The following is a 19704-nucleotide window of genomic DNA, read 5'->3' as shown; positions in this document are numbered from 1 at the left end:
CCGAAAAAAAGCTGGGCAATGGACTAAATCAAACAGACAAAAAGGGTCAGAGAAACTACGTTCGTTAAGTGATAAGGGCTTCAATCTTCGCGCGAATGCTCCAACGAAAAGCCACTGGAATGCCAGTCATGCTGATGCGATTCTCTACAGCATACACCAACTTCTCCACTTCCAAAAACAAGCAGCACGGCATCACAAGGAATGCTGTACAAGTTGTACTGATGACTGAAAAGGTGAGCTTTCTCATTGCATTCTCAAGTCATGAGCCGAAGGAGTTACACTTAAGGCAGACCGCTAGTTGATTAGCTGCCACACACTTACAGTACATGAGCCTGCATGCAGCACGCTTTCAGTTCAAGATATATAGGTAATGCAAGTGCATGCAAAGAATGCAATTGGGTGCAAACTTGTATCCCTCGAAACACATAAACAGCCTTTTAAATTCCCACATCCCTAAAATCGCACAAATTACACAAACTTTCAGTATGGAGACCACTTATACCCTTATTCCATGCATATTTTTAAAGCAACAATGAAGTGAGTTGTAAACATTGTCTAATTAGTAATTACCTCACCAGATTAAAGTCTGGATTGTGCAAGGCATGTATGAGCCTTTTCTGCAGATTTGCAGATAGTTTTTAATAAGAAAAGTGTTTTTAAAAAGCGCTGTTTTCTTTGCACCATCCTCTGTTCTCACTTCGTAATGCCAACTAGCGCTAGGAAACCTGCGGAGCTAAATTAGGCATATTTTTACTGTGGTTAACCATTACTTAAGCATAAAAACAAAAGGCTGACTTTAAATACAAAAATTCAGTGCCCTTCCACTCTGTGGAAAAGGATGACCAGGGAAACTGTTAAGTCTAAGGAGTGCATAAAGCAAAACGTGTTTGTTTGTGAAGTGCAATTGAGCAAACTTCCTAGCTAATTAAGTAGCTTAGTGAAACTTGGAAGGAACGGAGTTTTATTCTAGTGGAAAAACATGGGGCTGTCCGTTTGCTACCCGTAAAAGGCCATGTATTTATAGAAGTCAAGAATTCCACAATATCTACAACTTCCCCATGAACTACCGTATTTTTGCGCGTATAACCCGCACCAAAAATGCGAAAATTTCAGTGGCAAAGCAGGGGTGCAGATAGTACTCGTGGTTTTTCCTTTGGTGCAGTTTCACGGCAATGTGCGTTGTGCTGTAAAGCGCCTACGCAGTAACACTGACTAAGCCTTCCATGGTAGCGGTTGCGCAAAACATACAAGGACAAGGAAGAAAAAACAAGGACGAGCGCACTCTAACAACTGCATTTTATTAGTGGATTGTGACTTTCGTCTTGCACTCCGTGTACTGTACTTGGTCAATATGCTCTTTTTCTGTCTACATAGTATGTGGTGTGTTGCTTGAGCTGTAGCTTTGGTGCAGCCTTTCCTGTATCAAATGTGTGGGCAATATGCGAGGATTACAGTTTGCGAAGGATTACGATTTGCGAACCCCTCACTAAAATGTAACATTACCAAAATTAGAACGCCTATTTGGTGCCCCCCTCCTCCCCTCCACGACGTCTGCATTAGCCCGCCAGCCTTGTGCCTCGCACGCGCGAGATAAGGCCAACGCGGCTGAGCAGATTGAAAGGAGAAAAGGTGAGAGTGTTAAACTGCCAAGGCCAAGTGAAACAAACGACAGTACAAGGCGGCGATAGAAAAATATCGGCAAAGAAAGGCGGAGCTACAACGCGGCTTTGAAAGACACCGATAAGCAGAGAGCAGAGAGGTGGGAGGAGGGAGAGTGTCATGAAAGGAAGAAACTTTGATCAAGCGGGCGAGAAAAAGTGGGTGTTCCGCCATCGCCGTAAGGTTGCGTCGTATGTGTTTTCGCGCCCATCGGCTCAATGGGAGCTTTAAATTTGCAGTCCGTCGGCCACCTGGACTTTGACTTTGCGCTGTTGGCGCGTTGGCATTCTGCTGCTGTGTGGGGACATCAAAGGCTAACTCCCACACACCAGTGCCTGTCTGCTTGCTTGCGTCGGTTCAGCAAGTGGTCGGGCCTGCCTTCGGACCTTTGCACATCAAGCCGCGCCAAACGGGGGTTAAGAATAAAGAAAGGTCGAGGCGAGGCGGGCGAAGCAGTGTAAAAGATGGGAGAAACACGGGTAGTCCCCATCAGTGTCCGTCGTATGAAGCAGACAGCGTGCGCTCGAGTGTTGTATATTTGGGGTTTTTAATGCATTGTTTCTGTGGGGAATTCGCCGGGACCTCGGCGATCTGTCGTAAGTCCGGGGGACGTTTTAGCAGGGTTCCACTGTAGAAAGAGCTTTTTCCCACACAAAGCAAATCACTACAAAGAGGCGGTGTGACCTGAACTACTGTATTGCAGTAAAATATGGCCTTAGGTCATTCATTGCTGCTGTGCTAATAACCCCCCCAAAAAAAAAAAACTGGCTCTAATCCACGCTGGGAAGGTGGTTGGACTACGAAGCTGTCAACGACACCCACAAAAATTGCCCATGCGGAGTCACCTTAATTCACACACGTGGCTCTGCAAAGAATGAAACCAGAGACTCTGCCAGCCATTACATGGGATTCGCGGGCAAGGCGTCCCGAACGCCGCAGCGTCAGCAGAAATAAAACGGAAAGGAGTGTCTTACGAAGGGTGAGGAGGAGGGCGGTAAGCGCAGCTATGGCGTCATCTCTCTCACTGCCTCCCCTTCACTCTTGTTTCATGTGCGCCTCCAAAAAGTGCCCTTCCCCTCCCCAGACGCTGAATCCAAACCACTGTCTGTCTCCCCGTCTCCACGTGTGGGCGTAGCTTAGTTAGCAAGACGACAGGCTCTCGCTGCATTTCTCTATGCAGGCCCAGGTTCAATCCCTGGTGGTGCCACTAGTTTGTGCAGCCTGAGTGTAGCCAGTAGCCAGTAGTAGCCTAGAATGTTTGCTTGTGTAGCCAGTAGTACCTGGCAGTTTTCTGCTGATGCGGACGTGAAAATTTCCTTGGCTGCTTAGAGGTAGTATAGTGCTTCGCAGCAAAAAAATGATTTTATTCGACCATGCCTCCGGCAATGTTCTGCTCTGCCTTGCTTGGCTAGCGGCAAAAGAAGAACCCCCACCCACACTGCCAGTGTACAGTTCCAGGATACAAAACCATCCCTCCTAAAAAGCAGAAAAATTTTGTTGCAGCCAAAGCATTCTACAGTTACAGTCACAGCCCTATTTTTCACGCCTCGATATTTCAGATCGCCCAGCAGTTCAGAGGTTTTTGCTCAGACTATAAGACACATATGGGTGTCCCTCTTTTTTTTTTTATGGACTGAATATTTTTGGGCTCCTTGATTATTGTCATTTTTACCACCCCTGGTCAAGAAAGAGTAAGTTAGTTATCAACTAGGATGCTTTCATTAGCAAGACCTGCAGGCAGGCAGCCAATTTTGCGAGTGATGGAAAACCCAGCCACTTTTTTCTTCCAAACTCAATCAGCCCCAGGTCTGAGCTTATGAATTACAAAAACAGTAGGGCTGAAGTAACGCAGCAAATGTTACACACGGCCTTTATGCCACGTAATGCCACGTAACCAACACATGGCGTAAAAATGAAAGCAGCTTTAGAGAGCAGCAAGGTCATGCAAGAAAGGCTCGGAAACAGAAATGTGCAATGGAACTTTTTTTGCCTTGGAGGAAGGCTTTCAGTTCACGGCAGGTTGTTTCTCACAGAGACAAGAAATTTGAACAGCTCAACAATTAGAAACAATTTAGGGGAAATCCCCAAGGCGGAGTAAGTTTCTGTGAAGGAAAAATTTGAAATCCACCTGGAATGCAGACCTACGACTACAGAGCAAACCTAACAGCTCTCTCAGAAACTTCGAAGTTCAGAAAAATTTATTCAGGTTTTATGATTTGAACTTGCACCACCACCTACCTAGGGCAGTTGCTCTACCACTTGCTTTACCAACAGTTGCTCTACCAACTGTTGCTCTACCAACTGTAGGGCAGTTGCTCTACTAAAACCATGAGGCCAGCCACTTGTAGTGCAAGAGGGAGCTATCAACAGCTTGAAGTGAGGGAAAAGTACGGACAGCAAAACCTATACAGCTTCTTTTTGTAGCTGTACAGCTGCATTTCAGGCGAATGTAAAAATTGCCTTTTGCAAGGCACGAAATACTTAGTGTGCATGCGACCATGACGCAGTGCACCTGGGAGGCATTGGGCACCCCACGTGTGAGGGAATTCCAACGTGCTCACTTGAAGTACTTTTCCAGGCCGTACACGACGTACGAGAGCTGCTTCCCGGGGTAGACGCCCTGTATGCTCAGCAGGTGTTCACCAAGGGAGGGCTGCGTTCGCACTCCAGGGTCCTGCAAAAGGGTTGTCATGCCCTCCTTGTTACGTGAATCGTTAGAGGAAAGCTTTGGCTTGCCATTCGCTGTGGCACCTTGCAGAAACAAGCAGTTGTTTTTGATAAGAAGTGAACTCGTTGGAATGAAGGCGGTTACATTTCAAAAAAAAAGAGAGACGTGAAAGTCAGGTGAGTGGCGGTGGCAGCACTTGAAGGGACACTAAACAGTGAAAACAAGTTGGCCTGTGTCGACGGATTACAGTGCCGAGGATCCAAATACACCATTCTCACAACTAGCTGTTGTTTAATAAGACAGAAAATGCCAGAAACATGAAAACAGGCGACGACGCCCTGTACACTTTTGGGTACTACGATTTGTGATGTCACAAAAGTGGTGAACGGCGAAAGCAGGCCAATGCTACTTTTTCTAGTTTCGGTTCTATTATTGCGCGCCTAGAGGCAGTGGCGCTGGGGAAACACTCCTCCTCTCATTTATTTTTCTTTCCGCTTCTCTCCGGCGCGACTGGGGGCGCGCATGCGCGATAACGGCATAACGGTCACCGCAGTTGCTGCTTCCGCACGGCGAGCAGCGAGGCCGACGCGCGTCTCATGTAGTGGGCGACTTCTCGTATGTGCTCCCTCGGACATTACGGTGCTGCAAAAGGGACGCAAAGAACACCAGGATGAATCGTAACGCGAAGACTCTTTGAGTGCTGTTAGCAAAAGGTGAGAACGTCGTTCGTATGCCGTACGTGAAGCTGAGCTGAAGGATAGGACTTGTGTCGTGCGTGTGCTGTGCTTGAAGACAGACAACCTTGTTTGTGTTGTATTGGTCATCAGTGTTTCTCGCCGCACGTCGCGTTCGCGCACGTAACGCGAATAAAGCGTTCAAGTGATATTCGAGCTGGCGTCGTTACTGCTCAAGCGGCGTGGCTTCGTGCCGTCGGAGCGAGGCTTGCCCGTTGGAGGCAGCGGGGTGGCGGCGGCGGTTGCCGGGTGGGAATGGGGGGGACACGAGGAGGGGGGAAGGAATCCAACCGGCATGAGAGGGGAGAGCGTTACCTCTCCCCCACGCAAGCTGCGCGCTCTCGCATTGTTGCCATGGCAATTACAACGCCTTCAAGGCCAACATGGCGGTGGCGTTGCTGGGGCAACAACAACGCAGTAATGTTTCCCCAGGCTCACCAGGGGAGAATATGCCGCATGAGTCGCAATTAGCCCGGACGCTGGGTTGAAGGCTAAGAGTCCGCCTCCTGGCGAAAGCTCACTGAACAAGCCTGTATAGATGTTTTCTAGGGATGGGCGAATATAGATTTTGAGGTTCGAAGCGAATTCGAAGCGAATAGTGATTTGGTCGAATAATTTCGAATCGAATAGTTCGAATAGTACACATTGCAAATCACAAAGACAAATGAGCAACTTGTGACCTGACTAATGTACACAATTTTTTCTAATAATTACAACTCACGTAGGCATAGCATTGTGTAAAACTATTACCAGTTGAACATTTATTGCAAAATCTTACACACAGCTTTCCTTTGCTGTATTCACAAGTTTTCATGAAGAAATGCCTGTTGCGCCACATGCTCTAGGTGCAGCAGTTTCCGCCGGCTGCTCATTCACAAGTTTAAGCGCCGCCTAGAAACTCGCAGAGTTAAGCGCCGCCTAGAAGCTCCGCTAAAAAAAGAAGTATTGTAGCCACTAGTATCCTCGGCCGTAGCCAAGCAAAGCGCAATTGGCTGGCCGCCATTTTGAATAGGCTCGCTTAGTGCGGCGTACTGCTGTACTGAGCGAGCCTATTCAAAATGGCGGCATGCCTATTCAAAATGGCGGCCTGTACAAGTCTGCTGGCTTGGTGCCGCTATGTTCGGAGCGGTGTCCTTTCAGTGCCGCCTTTTTTTTTAACCTAAAGTGTGCTGGCGGCCGAGAGCTTCGTCGAACTTCTAGGCAATGCAGCAACTCGGCAGTGCCGGCACTGATAATAGAAATGTCCGCGTTGGTGGGTCTTGAGCCAAGCCTGGGGTAACTCTCGGAAAGCTTGACCGAAAAGCTTGGCTTTTAGCTGCCTATTCGGGAGCATCGAATAATTCGAAAATATCGAATATCTGCATTCGGATCGAAGCGAATAACGAATAGAGAGCTATTCGATCGAATATTCGACAATACCGAATATTCGCCCATCCCTAATGTTTTCCTGAAATCGCGAGTTCCGAAGTGATTGAGCATGGGAAATAAACGTAAATCAAAGCTTTCCGTGAGCTCATCGTATATGAAAAACACAGACTCCAGCTTTTATACATGGCGAGGCAGGCTGCTTCCCTCGCTATTCATGTATGGTCAGCCATCATGCATTCAGTTTCGTTTTCGAAAAGCAGGGGGTGCACAATTAGCGAAGGCAATAACCTATGACGGTGATCGCTCAAGCTTCTGCAAGCAATATGCCCGGTAGGAAGCAGCTAAAGTCCCTTGATTAGAATCGTAAAAAAGGAACAGGATGCACTGCAGGTGATTATGTGAGCCACCCCAGCCTCCAATCTATCGTTTTCCTCATGTGGAGGTGTAGTAGTGGGTGGAGAAGGAACACTTTATTTAAAATGTTGCTATTGGTAAACTGCACCCGGTTTGAAGAAAATCGCCAGTGAAATGAACTTACTGCGAGTGGTTGGCTGACCGATCCGCTCATTCCCCTCAAGCTGCCGCTGATAATCCATAAAGAGTGCGTCGCTCTGCGCTCGCAACAACTGCTGGACACGGGTGCCGTGAAGAGGATTTATTTTACGCTAGGTTCGCGCTGCACAAGAGAAGATGATATGAGATGGCTGTCATTGCCAGAAGAGGTGATGTAAAGGCACCAGCCGGAAGCCCAGGACGCTGCACTTGATATTCGAAACGGCGCTTCTTGCCTCAAAAGCGGCTTCGCCGCAGCCCTACATGCTTGCAGCCGGCTCGATAAGGCCTGGGACGCCGGAGTATGCAGGCAGACTGGCCGCTCGAGCATCTAAACATGTTTCTCATATCATCGTTGAAAAATCAAAAGTCCAAGCCAGCCTCCTTTGCACAGAAACTTCCCTTTGGAGCAAGCAGCACAAAGTCCACATTGGCTTCAGTTTTGTGGTAAGCATCCAGAACACAGCTCCGGCAAGTCATGGTGCTTGCTTCCATGTGTGAACAAAAATAATGTAGCGCCTATGGCGTTGTCAAAGAGGTGCGTCATCTGTGAAGCAGCAGTGGTACTGTCCTTGGCCACAGGTGAATTCCCAATGCGTTCACAGAGCCACCAGCTTTATGAACGCCTTGTCCTAAATTTAAAGAAACCAGCAATAACATTAAGAAACCTGCCACCTGCCTGCTTCTGGGAGGCGACCAGGCACAGGAACTGGTCCCAGGGCAGCACCACCAGCACGTCGCTCTCTTCCACCTGCTCCCTGGCCAGAGTGCAGTCTTCCTGCAAGGGGCCGCAAGAAGGCCAAGGAGGTGTGCTGACTCCTACTCTTTGCAATTGGGGCAATGCAGCTCCTTTTACACCATTTCCAGACTTAGCACTAGCTATACCTGTAAGAGCCAAGCAAATAGGTCTTCTGGGCTAGTGCTTTTAAAACTCTTACAAAAGTAGCAATTATTTGTATGCCGCGGTGGCTCAGTGGCTAACGCATTGTTCGGCTGAGCCCAAGGACAAGAGTTCAATCCAGCTATGGTGGCTGCTTTTTAGATGGAGGCGAAAAGCCGAAACACCCGTGTGTCGAGATTTGGGCGCACGTTAAAGATCTCCAGGGGTTCTATAAACTAATCCGAGCCCTCCACTACGGCATGCCGCATAGCCCAGGTGTAGTTTTCGCGCGTTAACCCCATGATTTCAAACTTCTTTTTATGTAGTTATCTAATGGGCCAGCTGCAACTGCTTTTGACAGCAAAACTGTTTAGAAAATCGTAATTTTTCGTGACCGCAGTTAAAAATATCACGAAATTGCCGAGTGCGCGCATGTGTCCACAGGCCTCACAGCAACTGCCTGGCAGTTAACAAAACCAAAAAAATGCCTAGCGCTCATGCGCATGCCTCGCGACAACCGCCCAGCGTCCCCTTCGCATGTTTGTCAAGCTAAGCATACCTACTTAGGGAGACTGGCCAAGTTCGTCAAGCCAAAAATGCCCACTTCGAGAGATTGACCAAGATTGGCAAAAAAAAAAAAAAAAAAGCTCCAGCGTTTGCTGCAGTCGTGGCAACAGTTGCTCGAGACAAGAAAGACATGCCATAGCGTGCGTCCGTCCAAGGTGATGTACGAGGATTATCACTTAAAAAAAAAAAAGCAAAAGAAGCTCACGCTTATACCAACAATGATAGAGTAAAGGTCGTTGTGGCAGCGAGGAAAAAGCAAATCGGCTGCTGCAGTCATGGACTTCAACCTTCGTGATGGCCGCAAAGAACACACACAGTTTCACTACCTTCAAGTCTTACGCATTAGTGTGAGCTTCCTTCATTTTTTTTTTATTCATTCAAGTCTCCATGTGGTACAAAGTTGATGTCGAATAGAAGCCAGAAAGGAGGAAGAGGTGTTTCCCCAAAGCCCTCGTTATGCACGATATTCAGTAAAGGGAGGGGGGAAGGGGGGGGGGGGGCACGCAGTTTGCAAGCACAACCTGAAATCCCACTCGCTGCCAAAAATCATCAGTTGCTATTAAAATTAGGAGCAGATGGAAAAGGAGATAAAGTATCACACTACTCTCCAAACCAGGGATCGCACACTATAGCACTAGAGTGTTTGAAAAGACAAGTTTCAGGACTTCCCCACCTGGTCTAGGGAAAGAGCTGTGCGGTTCCAGGAGACGGCGCGCTCCACGGGAAGCGTCCGCACCTCCGAGCGTATTTCTGCCTGGCGCAGAGTGTCCGACACCACCTCCATAGATGACGCGTCCTCCAGCAACCGGAAGTCCAGCACCACTGTCACGTACTGCAGCATTCACACAGGACAGGAAGAAACAGTTGTCACGCCTCGCCATATTTACAATTCGCAAGATATGAACCATATGTGTAAATAATGGTTAGGTCAAGGTGCATCAAACTGCAAGGTGCTCAAAAAAATAGTCCACTTTAATTGATAAGCAAACGCACAAAATATAAAATGTATACAAAAAGAAAAAAATTTTGAGGGGATGCTTGAATGTTCAATATAAGCAATAATTAGGAGCATCTAAGTTTTGATGCCAACAAGTTTGAGTATAAAAGATGTTAAGACGATAAATAGGCGTCTTTAAAACTTTCTTTTCAGTAAATCCCTCTCGTCTTCGTGGTAAAACTTTGCAAGAAAATCACATTTTGCTTTCTTTGTGAGACCTATTTTGTTGAACATCAATGGCAGAGACAGCGTTTGCCTGTTCATTTATGAAAAAGAAATTAGAATGATTTTCACCTAAGGGGAGAGATAGCAGCCATCTTGGACCGCCTCGGAGCAGTGTTGCAACCCAGGGTATTTGGCACAGCCCTAGCAATGCACCACCGTGCACCTTGTGCTTTGTTCGGAGTCACTGCGTGTGTTGTTCCATGGCCTTAAAAATGCTGTTCCGGTTTCGTGGCCGCTGTTGTCCCTGCCTACATTGGCCGTCTTACATTCACGCAAAGTTTCATTTTCTGGTCTTCCGAATTTCAGGGTTCACCATAGAACCAAGGCTGGCTTAGATTCGAGTAAATACGGTACGTCCGTACGTACAGATGTAGTCGTCCACAGGCTTAGTTGGAACATCACATTTGACTTTAGCGTGGAATATCCCAGAAGTTCCAAAGAAAAACTGTCAAATGAATGTGGAGGACTTAGGAGCTTCGGACACCGCAGGACCGGCAGTCATGCCTTTGCATCTTTTGACGCAGGTCGTACTGCTCGGATTCTTCCCGTTTCCCCGGGACGTCAACTTCGCCAACGAGGCGTCGACTTCGCTGTTTCTCCGTGACGGTCGCCTAAACCTTACCGGCTGCGGCGAAGCAACCTTCCACACCCTGGCCGATCATCCGAGCGCGCGACCTTCCCTACACGAGCTTCTGCCCGCCGCGACCGGTTGCCCCTTCCTGCTCCCCCGAGCAATTACCGGCTCTGGACAACCATGCCTACTTAAGGAGCCTCCGCACCGGACGCAGACGGGGCACGACACCGCAGGACCGGCAGTCATGCCTTTGCATCTTTTGACGCAGGTCGTACTGCTCGGATTCTTCCCGTTTCCCCGGGACGTCAACTTCGCCAACGAGGCGTCGACTTCGCTGTTTCTCCGTGACGGTCGCCTAAACCTTACCGGCTGCAGCGAAGCAACCTTCCACACCCTGGCCGATCATCCGAGCGCGCGACCTTCCCTACACGAGCTTCTGCCCGCCGCGACCGGTTGCCCCTTCCTGCTCCCCCGAGCAATTACCGGCTCTGGACAACCATGCCTACTTAAGGAGCCTCCGCACCAGACGCAGACGGGGCACGACACCGCAGGACCGGCAGTCATGCCTTTGCATCTTTTGACGCAGGTTAGTTACCTCCGCTATTCAACACAGTACCGAAGTGATAACCCCTTTCTTGTTGCGGTGTCGTGCCCCTACGACCCAGACTGGCGCCGTGCTATTCGCGTGTGTATAGATGCCATTGCATTTCACTTACTGTGTCACTTGGTACTGATTCTGTCCGGTGACGTTGAGCTAAACCCTGGTCCTACCACAGAAATTCTGGCTGCCATAAGTAAACTTCAAGAATGCCAAAATGCTATTCAAACTGAGCTAAAATATCTGAAGACCACACAGTTATCACAAGAAAAAACGATCACAGATATCACTAACAGGCTTGCCGCACTGGAAATCACGCAATCGAAAAATAATCCAGACCCAGTTGTGCACGAGGCAAGTGCAATCAAACGTGAAATCGCGGTCCTTCAAGCGGCTCACACAGATACCAACAACCGAATGCGGAGGAACAATCTTCTGTTCCTGGGTATCGATGACGCAGAAAAAGAGACGTGGCAGGAAGCTGAAAAAAAAATAGTAGAATTTTGCTCTGCCACCTTGAAGCTGCAATTGCACGACAACGCTATCGAACGTGCCCACCGCTTAGTCAAATTTAGTAACAACAAAAAAAGACCCATAATTGTAAAGTTAAACCACTTCAAGACTAAAGAAAATATCCTTGCTTGCGGCCGCCAATTGAAGGGAACTGATTACGCCATCCGAGAAGATTTCGCTCCCGCTACTCGTTACGCGCGCTCCAAATTAATACAATTCATACGACCTCAAAAATGTGCCTTCAAACTCTCCGTTGATAAACTTCACGTAGGAAGTAAATCGTATTCTTACGACGCGGCAACCGATACCGTTTTAGAGTGCGAAAGCTTCCCTGCGTTTGCGCCGTTCCCCCCTCAGCATCATCTCAGTGCCGAAGCATGTGGTAACTGACGCAGAGCAAACAACCAAGTTCATTCAAACAACCGTCCATCCTCTTCTGTAGATATCAACATTGCTTTCACCAACATTAGAAGTGTAGTCCCGAAACGAGATCAGTTACACAGTTTTATCACAGACATTGACGCCGACATAATTCTTCTCACCGAGACATGGCTGAATGACAACATTAAAGATTGTGAAGTTTTGCCCTTGAACCTAAATTACACACTATACCGCCATGATAGAAAAGACAAGAGAGGAGGTGGTGTTCTCGTAGGAATTAAAAGTAGCCTGTCATCCTCACTCGTCAGCCGCGATGACAACCTTGAGCTCACATGGGTGTGTGTGCACAATTCATCGGTTAAATTACTGTTCGGCGTTTGTTATCGACCACCGGACAGTAATCCGCTTTTTTGTGACCACCTTCGCAACTCCCTCACAAACGTCAAAGATAAATTCCCCGAAGCGCCAATTTTCCTTTTTGGAGACTTCAACTACCCTCACATCAATTGGTCCCTTCTCGCGGTGGCTAATCAGTCGCCCTCGAATGAACCCAAACAGTTTCTAGACTTGGTACTAGACTTTAACCTTCACCAAACAATAACGACGCCTACTAGAGGTGACAACGTACTTGATCTTTTGCTCACCAACTGCCCTGATGATGTATCAAGTGTAACAGTACTGCCCGGACTTAGCGATCACAACCTTCTTCATGTAGCCCTCTCTATGCCAATAAAAAGACGGTCACCTACGAAGAAATTAATCACAGACTATAACAGAGGAAACTTTGAATTAATCAATAAAGAACTTACTCACTACTATGAAAATTTTGAAAAGTCGTACGAGGCTCGTTCAGTAAACACCAACTGGGAACTCTATAAAAACATGTTGCTCAGCTTAAAAAAGAAATATATACCTACAATCACTGTAAAATCAGACTCGAATAACCCATGGTTCAACAAACATTTAAAATCACTGCTAAACCGGAAAAAGCGCCTGTATAGAACCGCAAAAAGCAAAAACAGTCCAGAAGCATGGGAGCGACACCGCCTCTGTGAGGCTGAATACATCAAAGCTTTAAATGACGCCAAAGACAAATACTTCCAAGTTGACTTGATTTCAATACTCCACAAAAACCCAAATAAATTCTGGCGCACCATTTCCACCAAACCACAAACTAACCAGATAAACCTTGTCGATGCAAGTGAGGAACCCATAGGCGTCAGTGATTCCGCAGCAGCCCTAAACGAATTCTTTACATCGGTCTTCCACGATTTTAATTCTTGCCCTATAGAACCCTTGCCCAACTTCTCCCCCAAAACAATGCCTGAAATACAAATAACCCTGGATGGCATAACCACCCTAATCCGCTCTCTTAAAATATCATCATCAGCAGGCTGCGATGAAATCAATGCAAAATTACTTAAAGGTACTATACATATCTCTAGTAAATTTCTGTACCTTATATTGAAACAGTCCTTAAGCACAGGAACCTTGCCTGACGATTGGAAAAAAGCGAAAATAGTCCCCATTTTTAAAGGAGGCAGGCGCGATGCACCTTCCAATTACCGCCCGATTTCTCTTACCAGTGTCCCATGTAAGCTCCTCGAGCACATCATAGCATCTAACCTAATGTGTTACTTAGAATCAATCAATTTTTTTTACTCCTTCCAACACGGCTTTCGTAAATCTCTGTCTTGCGAACCTCAATTAGCCAAATTCACACATGACCTGCTGCAACACATGGAAGACAATCTTCAAATTGACGCAATATTCTTGGATTTTTCGAAGGCCTTCGACCGCGTTTCTCACAAACATCTGCTTGCAAAACTATCTCCCCTTGGTATCAGTCCAAACATTATAAAATGGCTTGAACAGTTTTTAACTGGACGCGTCCAGTTTACCTGCGCCAACAATTTCCAGTCAGCTCTAACCAATGTAACCTCAGGTGTTCCCCAGGGCGCAGGCTTATCTCCACTCTTGTTTTTGATTTACGTAAACGACCTCCCTACTAACATAACATCAAAATTGTGCCTTTCGCGGACGATTGCGTCCTGTATAACCCCCTTCTTTCACCTAATGACACCATCGCCCTACAACATGATCTAGACACCATCGCTGCCTGGTGCGAAAAATGGCATATGTCTTTAAACCTCACAAAATGCAAAGTAATGTCTTTCACGCGCAAACATACCACCATGAATAACATTTATTGCATTCACTCCGTTCCTATTGACCACACCAGTGCTTACAAGTATCTAGGACTTCATATGACGCCATCTCTATCATGGGTGACATATCCAAACAATCTGCTGTGAAGCTTCACGCACACTTGGGTACTTGCGACGCAACTTAAAATCCGCATCTTCCGAAATAAAAAAACTTGCATATTTAACATACGTTCGACCGAAACTTGAGTACGCATCATCCATTTGGCACCCATTCCAAGCTTATCTCAGCGATGACTTAGAAGCCGTGCAAAACCGCGCTGCTCGTTTCATTGCTTCAGAATATTCAAGACGAACCAGCATAACAGCCCTAAAACAAACTCTGTCTCTTCAACCGCTTGCTTCGCGGCGCATAATTTCTCGCCTCTGCCTCCTGCACACCTTTTACTTTACTCGGTCAGGACACGCCCTCCTGAAACGCCCGTTTCGGACATCGTCCCGTATATCTCACACTCACCCCTTGGCGGCGATAAAGGGCCGCACGACGGCGATGAGCAGCTCATTCTTTCCCCACACCGTCACGCTTTGGAACGCGCTGCCGGACAACATTGCTTCGTGCAGCGATCGCACAAAATTTCGCGAAAAACTAACGTATATCAGCTACCCAAACGATGCTACCTAAAGACCCCACCTGCCTTCTTCATATCTTTTTTTACTCTTCTTTCTTTGTCTGTTATTACACTCCTGTAAAATTTATTCTTAGTCTTGCTGTTGTCACTTGAATGTTCATTCCTGCTTTTATTTCCTTCTAGTGTTATTTCTAGTTACTATGTGTGACCATTGTCGCTTTTTTATATGTTACAACCTCGACGTACGCCTTGTCATTTGAGTGTTAATTTCCTTCCTTTTTATTTCCTCTTTTGTTGTCCCTTGTTAACTTGTGATCATTTTTACTTTTTTACGCAGTTGTTGAAAACCCGATGTACGCCATCACTTGAGTGCTGATTTCTGTCTTCTTATTTCCTCTTTTTTTGTTATTCCTTGTTACATTTTTGCGAAGATGTTACAACCTTGATGTACGCCCCCCCTTATGTAATGCCTCCTGGCCCTTAAGGACGAATAAATGAAATGAAATGAAATGAAACTTGAAGGAAACGCACCAGTTGTGACTTCATTACCCTACACCAATGCAGGAGCAGACAATAAACAGGTAAAGCGCTGTTCCAGCTAAGACAGTGGATGACTGTACTGTAAATATCCTGTTCCTTACAAGTGGCCTGAACTGCACATGTGCACACATATACACACACACACTAAACCTCGTTGTATAATAAAATCACTTCACAGGAAGCCTCACTTTGTTCAGAGTATTTTACGGTCCCAACTTTGGAGTAGTGAGGCCAAATCATCACCGCTTATGAACGAAGTCAGTTTTCTGTCTCGCAGACTTTGGTACAACGAGGGTTCATTGTACATCTAGCTATATACATTGCATAAGTAGTGACTCTCGCGTTCACCTTGAGGCAGTGAGCCGGCTTGGTGGCCCGGCCCAGCTCAATGGCGGCTGCCTTGCGCTGCTTCTCCTGCTCCTTGGCCAGTCGCCGAGCCTCCCGCTCCTCGGGGGTGAGGCGCGCCCGCTTTGGCTTCACGTGGGTGAACGGGGCCTCTGCTTCCTCCTCTTCCATCGCTACCGGAAGGACCTCTTCCCGCTCCTCTGCTCCCTGCATTTAGGAGGAGGCGCCACTCATCAAATAGTAAGTTGCCAACCAATGATTTGCTTCCCACCACTTGAACCACAGATCCTAAACAGAGGCCCGGGAGCTCTTCCAGAACCTCCCAGTGTCCCTCAATCCTCAGCTTTCTGGCCTTGAAGACCAAAAATTTGCCAAAAAATCAATTTTCTGTATGAATTTTATTCGCAGTCTACAGGTCCGGAAAAATGAACGTGCAAAATATCATAGCTGTACCATAAGTATTCACAAAGCTGTCGCCCTTTGGAGTCGCCCTTTGATGTTTTCAAACTCCGTGCCTTGTTTATTCAGGACCAACCTTTTTCCCACGAGGTCGACTGTCGCGTACAGTATCTTGGGCTGTACTGGTCAGATTTGTATCATTTTTGCTGCATACGAAAGCTTATGAACTGAGCAGTGCAATAAAACCACAAAAATATAGAATATCTTTCTTGATAGTGCAATTTTTTTATACAGTTTGTTTTATGAAAACTTTGGTAATTGATGATGATAAGCTTACAGCAATTGTAGAAACACTGATAAAATTGCTGCAGTGGTATAGTTGCACTCCTTGGTCCTTCTAGAGTACAAAGGGATAAAAATTATTCCGGTATTTCATAGGTAGATAATGAAAAAACTGCCCGAAATGGAATGGCATAACATGTTGCACAACTCTGAACCTACACCACATAGATGAAAACCAACTGCATATTTGTGCTCAGGATGTTAAAATACACTTTATGTGTAAATCTCAGGCACATGGGTTAAAAATAACAAGAATGTCCTCAACACCACTGTCCTCTCTCAACTGCAATTGTAGATCACCTTTATGGTCCCTTTGAATCACATTCCCATTCAGTTTGCTTTCCACCGCACCACACAGAATGGTAAGTACAGAAGTTACTTACCGAAGAGCACGTGCGGGATGCCGTAACAGGCTGGATGCTCGAGCTTGGAGTTGGAGGGGAGAGACTGCGCAGAACCTGGGAAAGGCCCATGACATCTGGAAGGCCGTCGTCGTCGTCATTGTCTTCTTCGCTTTCCGAGATCTTGTGCACGTCTTCCTTGCCTCTCTTTGTACCTTTTTCCAGGCTAGAGAGGGAAAAATGATGTCACTGCTCAGGAAAACGTTCAGGCAGTCTCTCATGCAACACTGCACTTTCATTAAATGAGCACGAGACATGCAGCTTTGCCTGGTAACTAACTGGCAGGAACACTGAGGGTCTGCTTGAATGTCATTGTTTAAAAAAAAAAAGTGCAACTATTTTGCTCAAACTGCTCACTTCTTCGCACAAGCTATTTCAGGTGGATCAAAAATGAATGACAGCCTGGAATGTCACCATCTTTGGAAATGGTATTTAGGTACTTTGTTAACGAGTAGCGCTTAATTAATTCACACAGTGGACACAGTTTATGCCCTTTTAGTACACAACAGAACTCTTTTTTTTTTTCCGGTATGCAGACTAACCAAGTGTGGCCCCTGAGTTCACCTATGGCTAATACTGGTACAATGCTGAGGTAAAGTACAGGTGCCGTCATAAGTAATTGGAACAAGGATTGCTGAATATCACAGAATATTTGTCTTACTGGCTTTATGAGAGCCATTATCGGTTTACAGGATGCTTTTTCTATTAGGGAGGTCTCCTTTAAACGCACACCAATGCAGCCAGGGAGTTTCCGGAAGAAGAAATTCCTGTAAATTTACAAGACCGCGTTCCAATTACTTTCGACGGCACCTGTACATTTGCGATGGTGTGTTTTCCTTAACTCCTGTCCCTGGCTACCCATGTGCAAACTTCAGCGATCAGGACTCTTTTAATTGTACAAGCACACTGCCAATCTGCCGCACAATTCCCACAAGGCTGGCTCAATGTGTTTCAACTGCAAAACATGCACTCAGCAGCAGGCTGCCACACCAGCACCTTCATGCAAGCATTAAAGGGGCCTTGAAGATAAAATAAGTTCATTTTGAAAGAAACTCACTTAGCTCTGTTGCAGTGCAGTCGGGAAAGATGTTTTTAAACCAAGAAATTGCAAGAAATATTGAAAAACATTTAGATTTCATGCTGCAGTCGTATGGGCACTAGTGATGTAATATGGGCCAGCACTGAAAAGCACAATGTGTTAACTGCAGGATAGAGTTCAGGAGATACGACCAAACAAACCTAGGGGCCCTAGTACAACCCCCAGTCGGCCACCATTTGCACAAACAGGACTCTGTGATATCAAAGACCTTGCCAGAAAGTGCTCGGGGAGTCGCTGCTACTTCATATGTTTTCCTTAATATCTACATTATTTGATTGAATTTCACGATAAGATTGCTATCACTGTTATTGGGACGAGGCAGTCTTTTTAATGAACGTAACTTCTATTTTGTCTGTGTGGCTCTTTTAAAGGTTTCAGGCATCGGACCAAAGGAAGAGTTTTCGGGCCAAGATATTGTTATACTCCTAGGAGTCACTGGGCAGTCAATTCTTGCATGATTTGCAATTGTTTAAAAAGACAACCATGTGATGGTATGCAAAAGGGAGTAACAAGACATAGCGGTATGCTTAATACTTATGACAACTAAGATGTTGAAAGACAACTCTCAGTATCCACTCAAGTGTGATTTCAAAGAAAGCGAGAAGAATTAAAAAACAACAACAAAAAAAAAACAGAAAGAACTTCTGCTGTCAGGTTCTTCGTCTACACCGCCACAATTTCCAAACAGCTGCCATCCATAATTTCCTTGTTTTCATCACCGACATCACCGTTTTATCTCTAATCTAAGTGGAAATTATGCCCAAGGTTATGTGACAGGGATAACATTCTTCGCACACATCTCAATGGTTGCTTCGCTCTTTTGCTTTCCCATAGTATGGTTCTTCTCTACATAGTACCATTTCTCATCTAGATTTCAGGATCAGCAACATTAACAACATCAGCAGTGCTGGGTAACGTTTCATAGAGCACGCTTAAGAAGCGGTTACTGCATTTCCTTTTGCTTTTTTTTTTTCCATGTTGGACAATTCTGCAGCTTGAATCCAAAGCCATCATAACTCAGAACAGTAGTGAAGCTGTGTACCTGCGCATTTCTGAAACAAAAATGCCGAGATATGTTGAGTTTTAAATGCAGAGCATTTCAGTAACTCACGATGTCACCCGCGTTGGCGTCCGTAGTCCGCACGCTCACTGCGCATGCGCGTCGAGTCGAGGCGAAAGCGAACACATCTCTCGCGAGGGGCATTGGATTGGATTTGATTGGATTGGGTTGGCTTGGATTGGATTGGATTAAAGTGGATTGTGTTGGATTGTGTTGCGTCATAGCCGCGGCACGTTGCGTCATAGCCGCGGCAGACGCGCTTGGGCCGGCGCATGTGCAGTACTCTCTCTTCCGCGGTTTCCTCTCCTTCGGGCGCGCTGCGCATATAACCAGTGTGCCGTTCTCCGGCCAAGCAACATCCGCGCTTGGCTCAAACACCTGGAGTCCACGCCGCTTTACAAGTACGCCAACGTCGTCGACTGGGACCGGCTTACGCAGTCCCCTCAACGTATATAAGCGGCGGAGCGCGCGTTCGGAATTCAGTCAAGGGCGTCTTTGCATGGCTTACGCTTGACGTGACGCTTTGCTTGACTCGAGTAGATGCGACGCATTTACTCGAGTTCCCCCCGTGGGAAGATGCGGGCGGCTTTTTTAGAAACACCACATCTCAGAAATGTAGAAAGAGTTGAGATACATATTTCCTTCAATCACAACAGCAGCTTCTTGGGGATGCTTTTAACTTGTATGCACTATAAATGGTGTGTCACAAGGCTATGCAATGAAAAGTCTAATCTTGAGCTCTTTTCCACTGAAAAATATGCTGACAGTTACATAACCAGTGAGGAATTCCTGGCTGTCCACTATCAACTTAGAGAGGGCTCTTCAACAATTCTAAAAAATTCTCCATGTACAAAAAGAAGGGGAAAAAAGAGAAATTCTCTGACTGGCTGGTAAGGGACATCAAGGCTCATCATGAACACCACTTTAAGATAAGATGAGGAATTCTTCCAAAGGTGAACAATTTGGCTTCTGGTTGGGCAGTTTTTCCTTGTATTTCCTGTACTGTTT

The 19704-nt window shown here is 46.4% G+C and overlaps 1 protein-coding gene across 1 annotated transcript in view; it reads right to left on the bottom strand.

Moving 5' to 3' along the window:
• The window catches only part of LOC144140019 (structure-specific endonuclease subunit EME2-like), a 58893-nt gene that overhangs the window by 29866 nt on the left and 9323 nt on the right, over positions 1–19704 (bottom strand). Inside the window, exons 3-7 of the mRNA XM_077672232.1 lie at positions 16520–16703; positions 15399–15602; positions 9102–9260; positions 7661–7759; positions 4221–4333 (exon numbers count right to left, since the gene is read on the bottom strand). Coding sequence (XP_077528358.1) covers positions 4221–4333; positions 7661–7759; positions 9102–9260; positions 15399–15602; positions 16520–16703 — 759 coding nt within the window. The remainder of the gene's footprint in view (positions 1–4220; positions 4334–7660; positions 7760–9101; positions 9261–15398; positions 15603–16519; positions 16704–19704) is intronic.

The sequence above is a fragment of the Haemaphysalis longicornis genome, unplaced genomic scaffold (genome assembly GCF_048455015.1).
Source record: "Haemaphysalis longicornis isolate Haplotype H1 unplaced genomic scaffold, Haemaphysalis longicornis Haplotype H1 scaffold_5, whole genome shotgun sequence".
Classification (NCBI taxonomy): domain Eukaryota; kingdom Metazoa; phylum Arthropoda; class Arachnida; order Ixodida; family Ixodidae; genus Haemaphysalis; species Haemaphysalis longicornis.
This window is presented reverse-complemented; position numbering and strand designations above follow the sequence as displayed.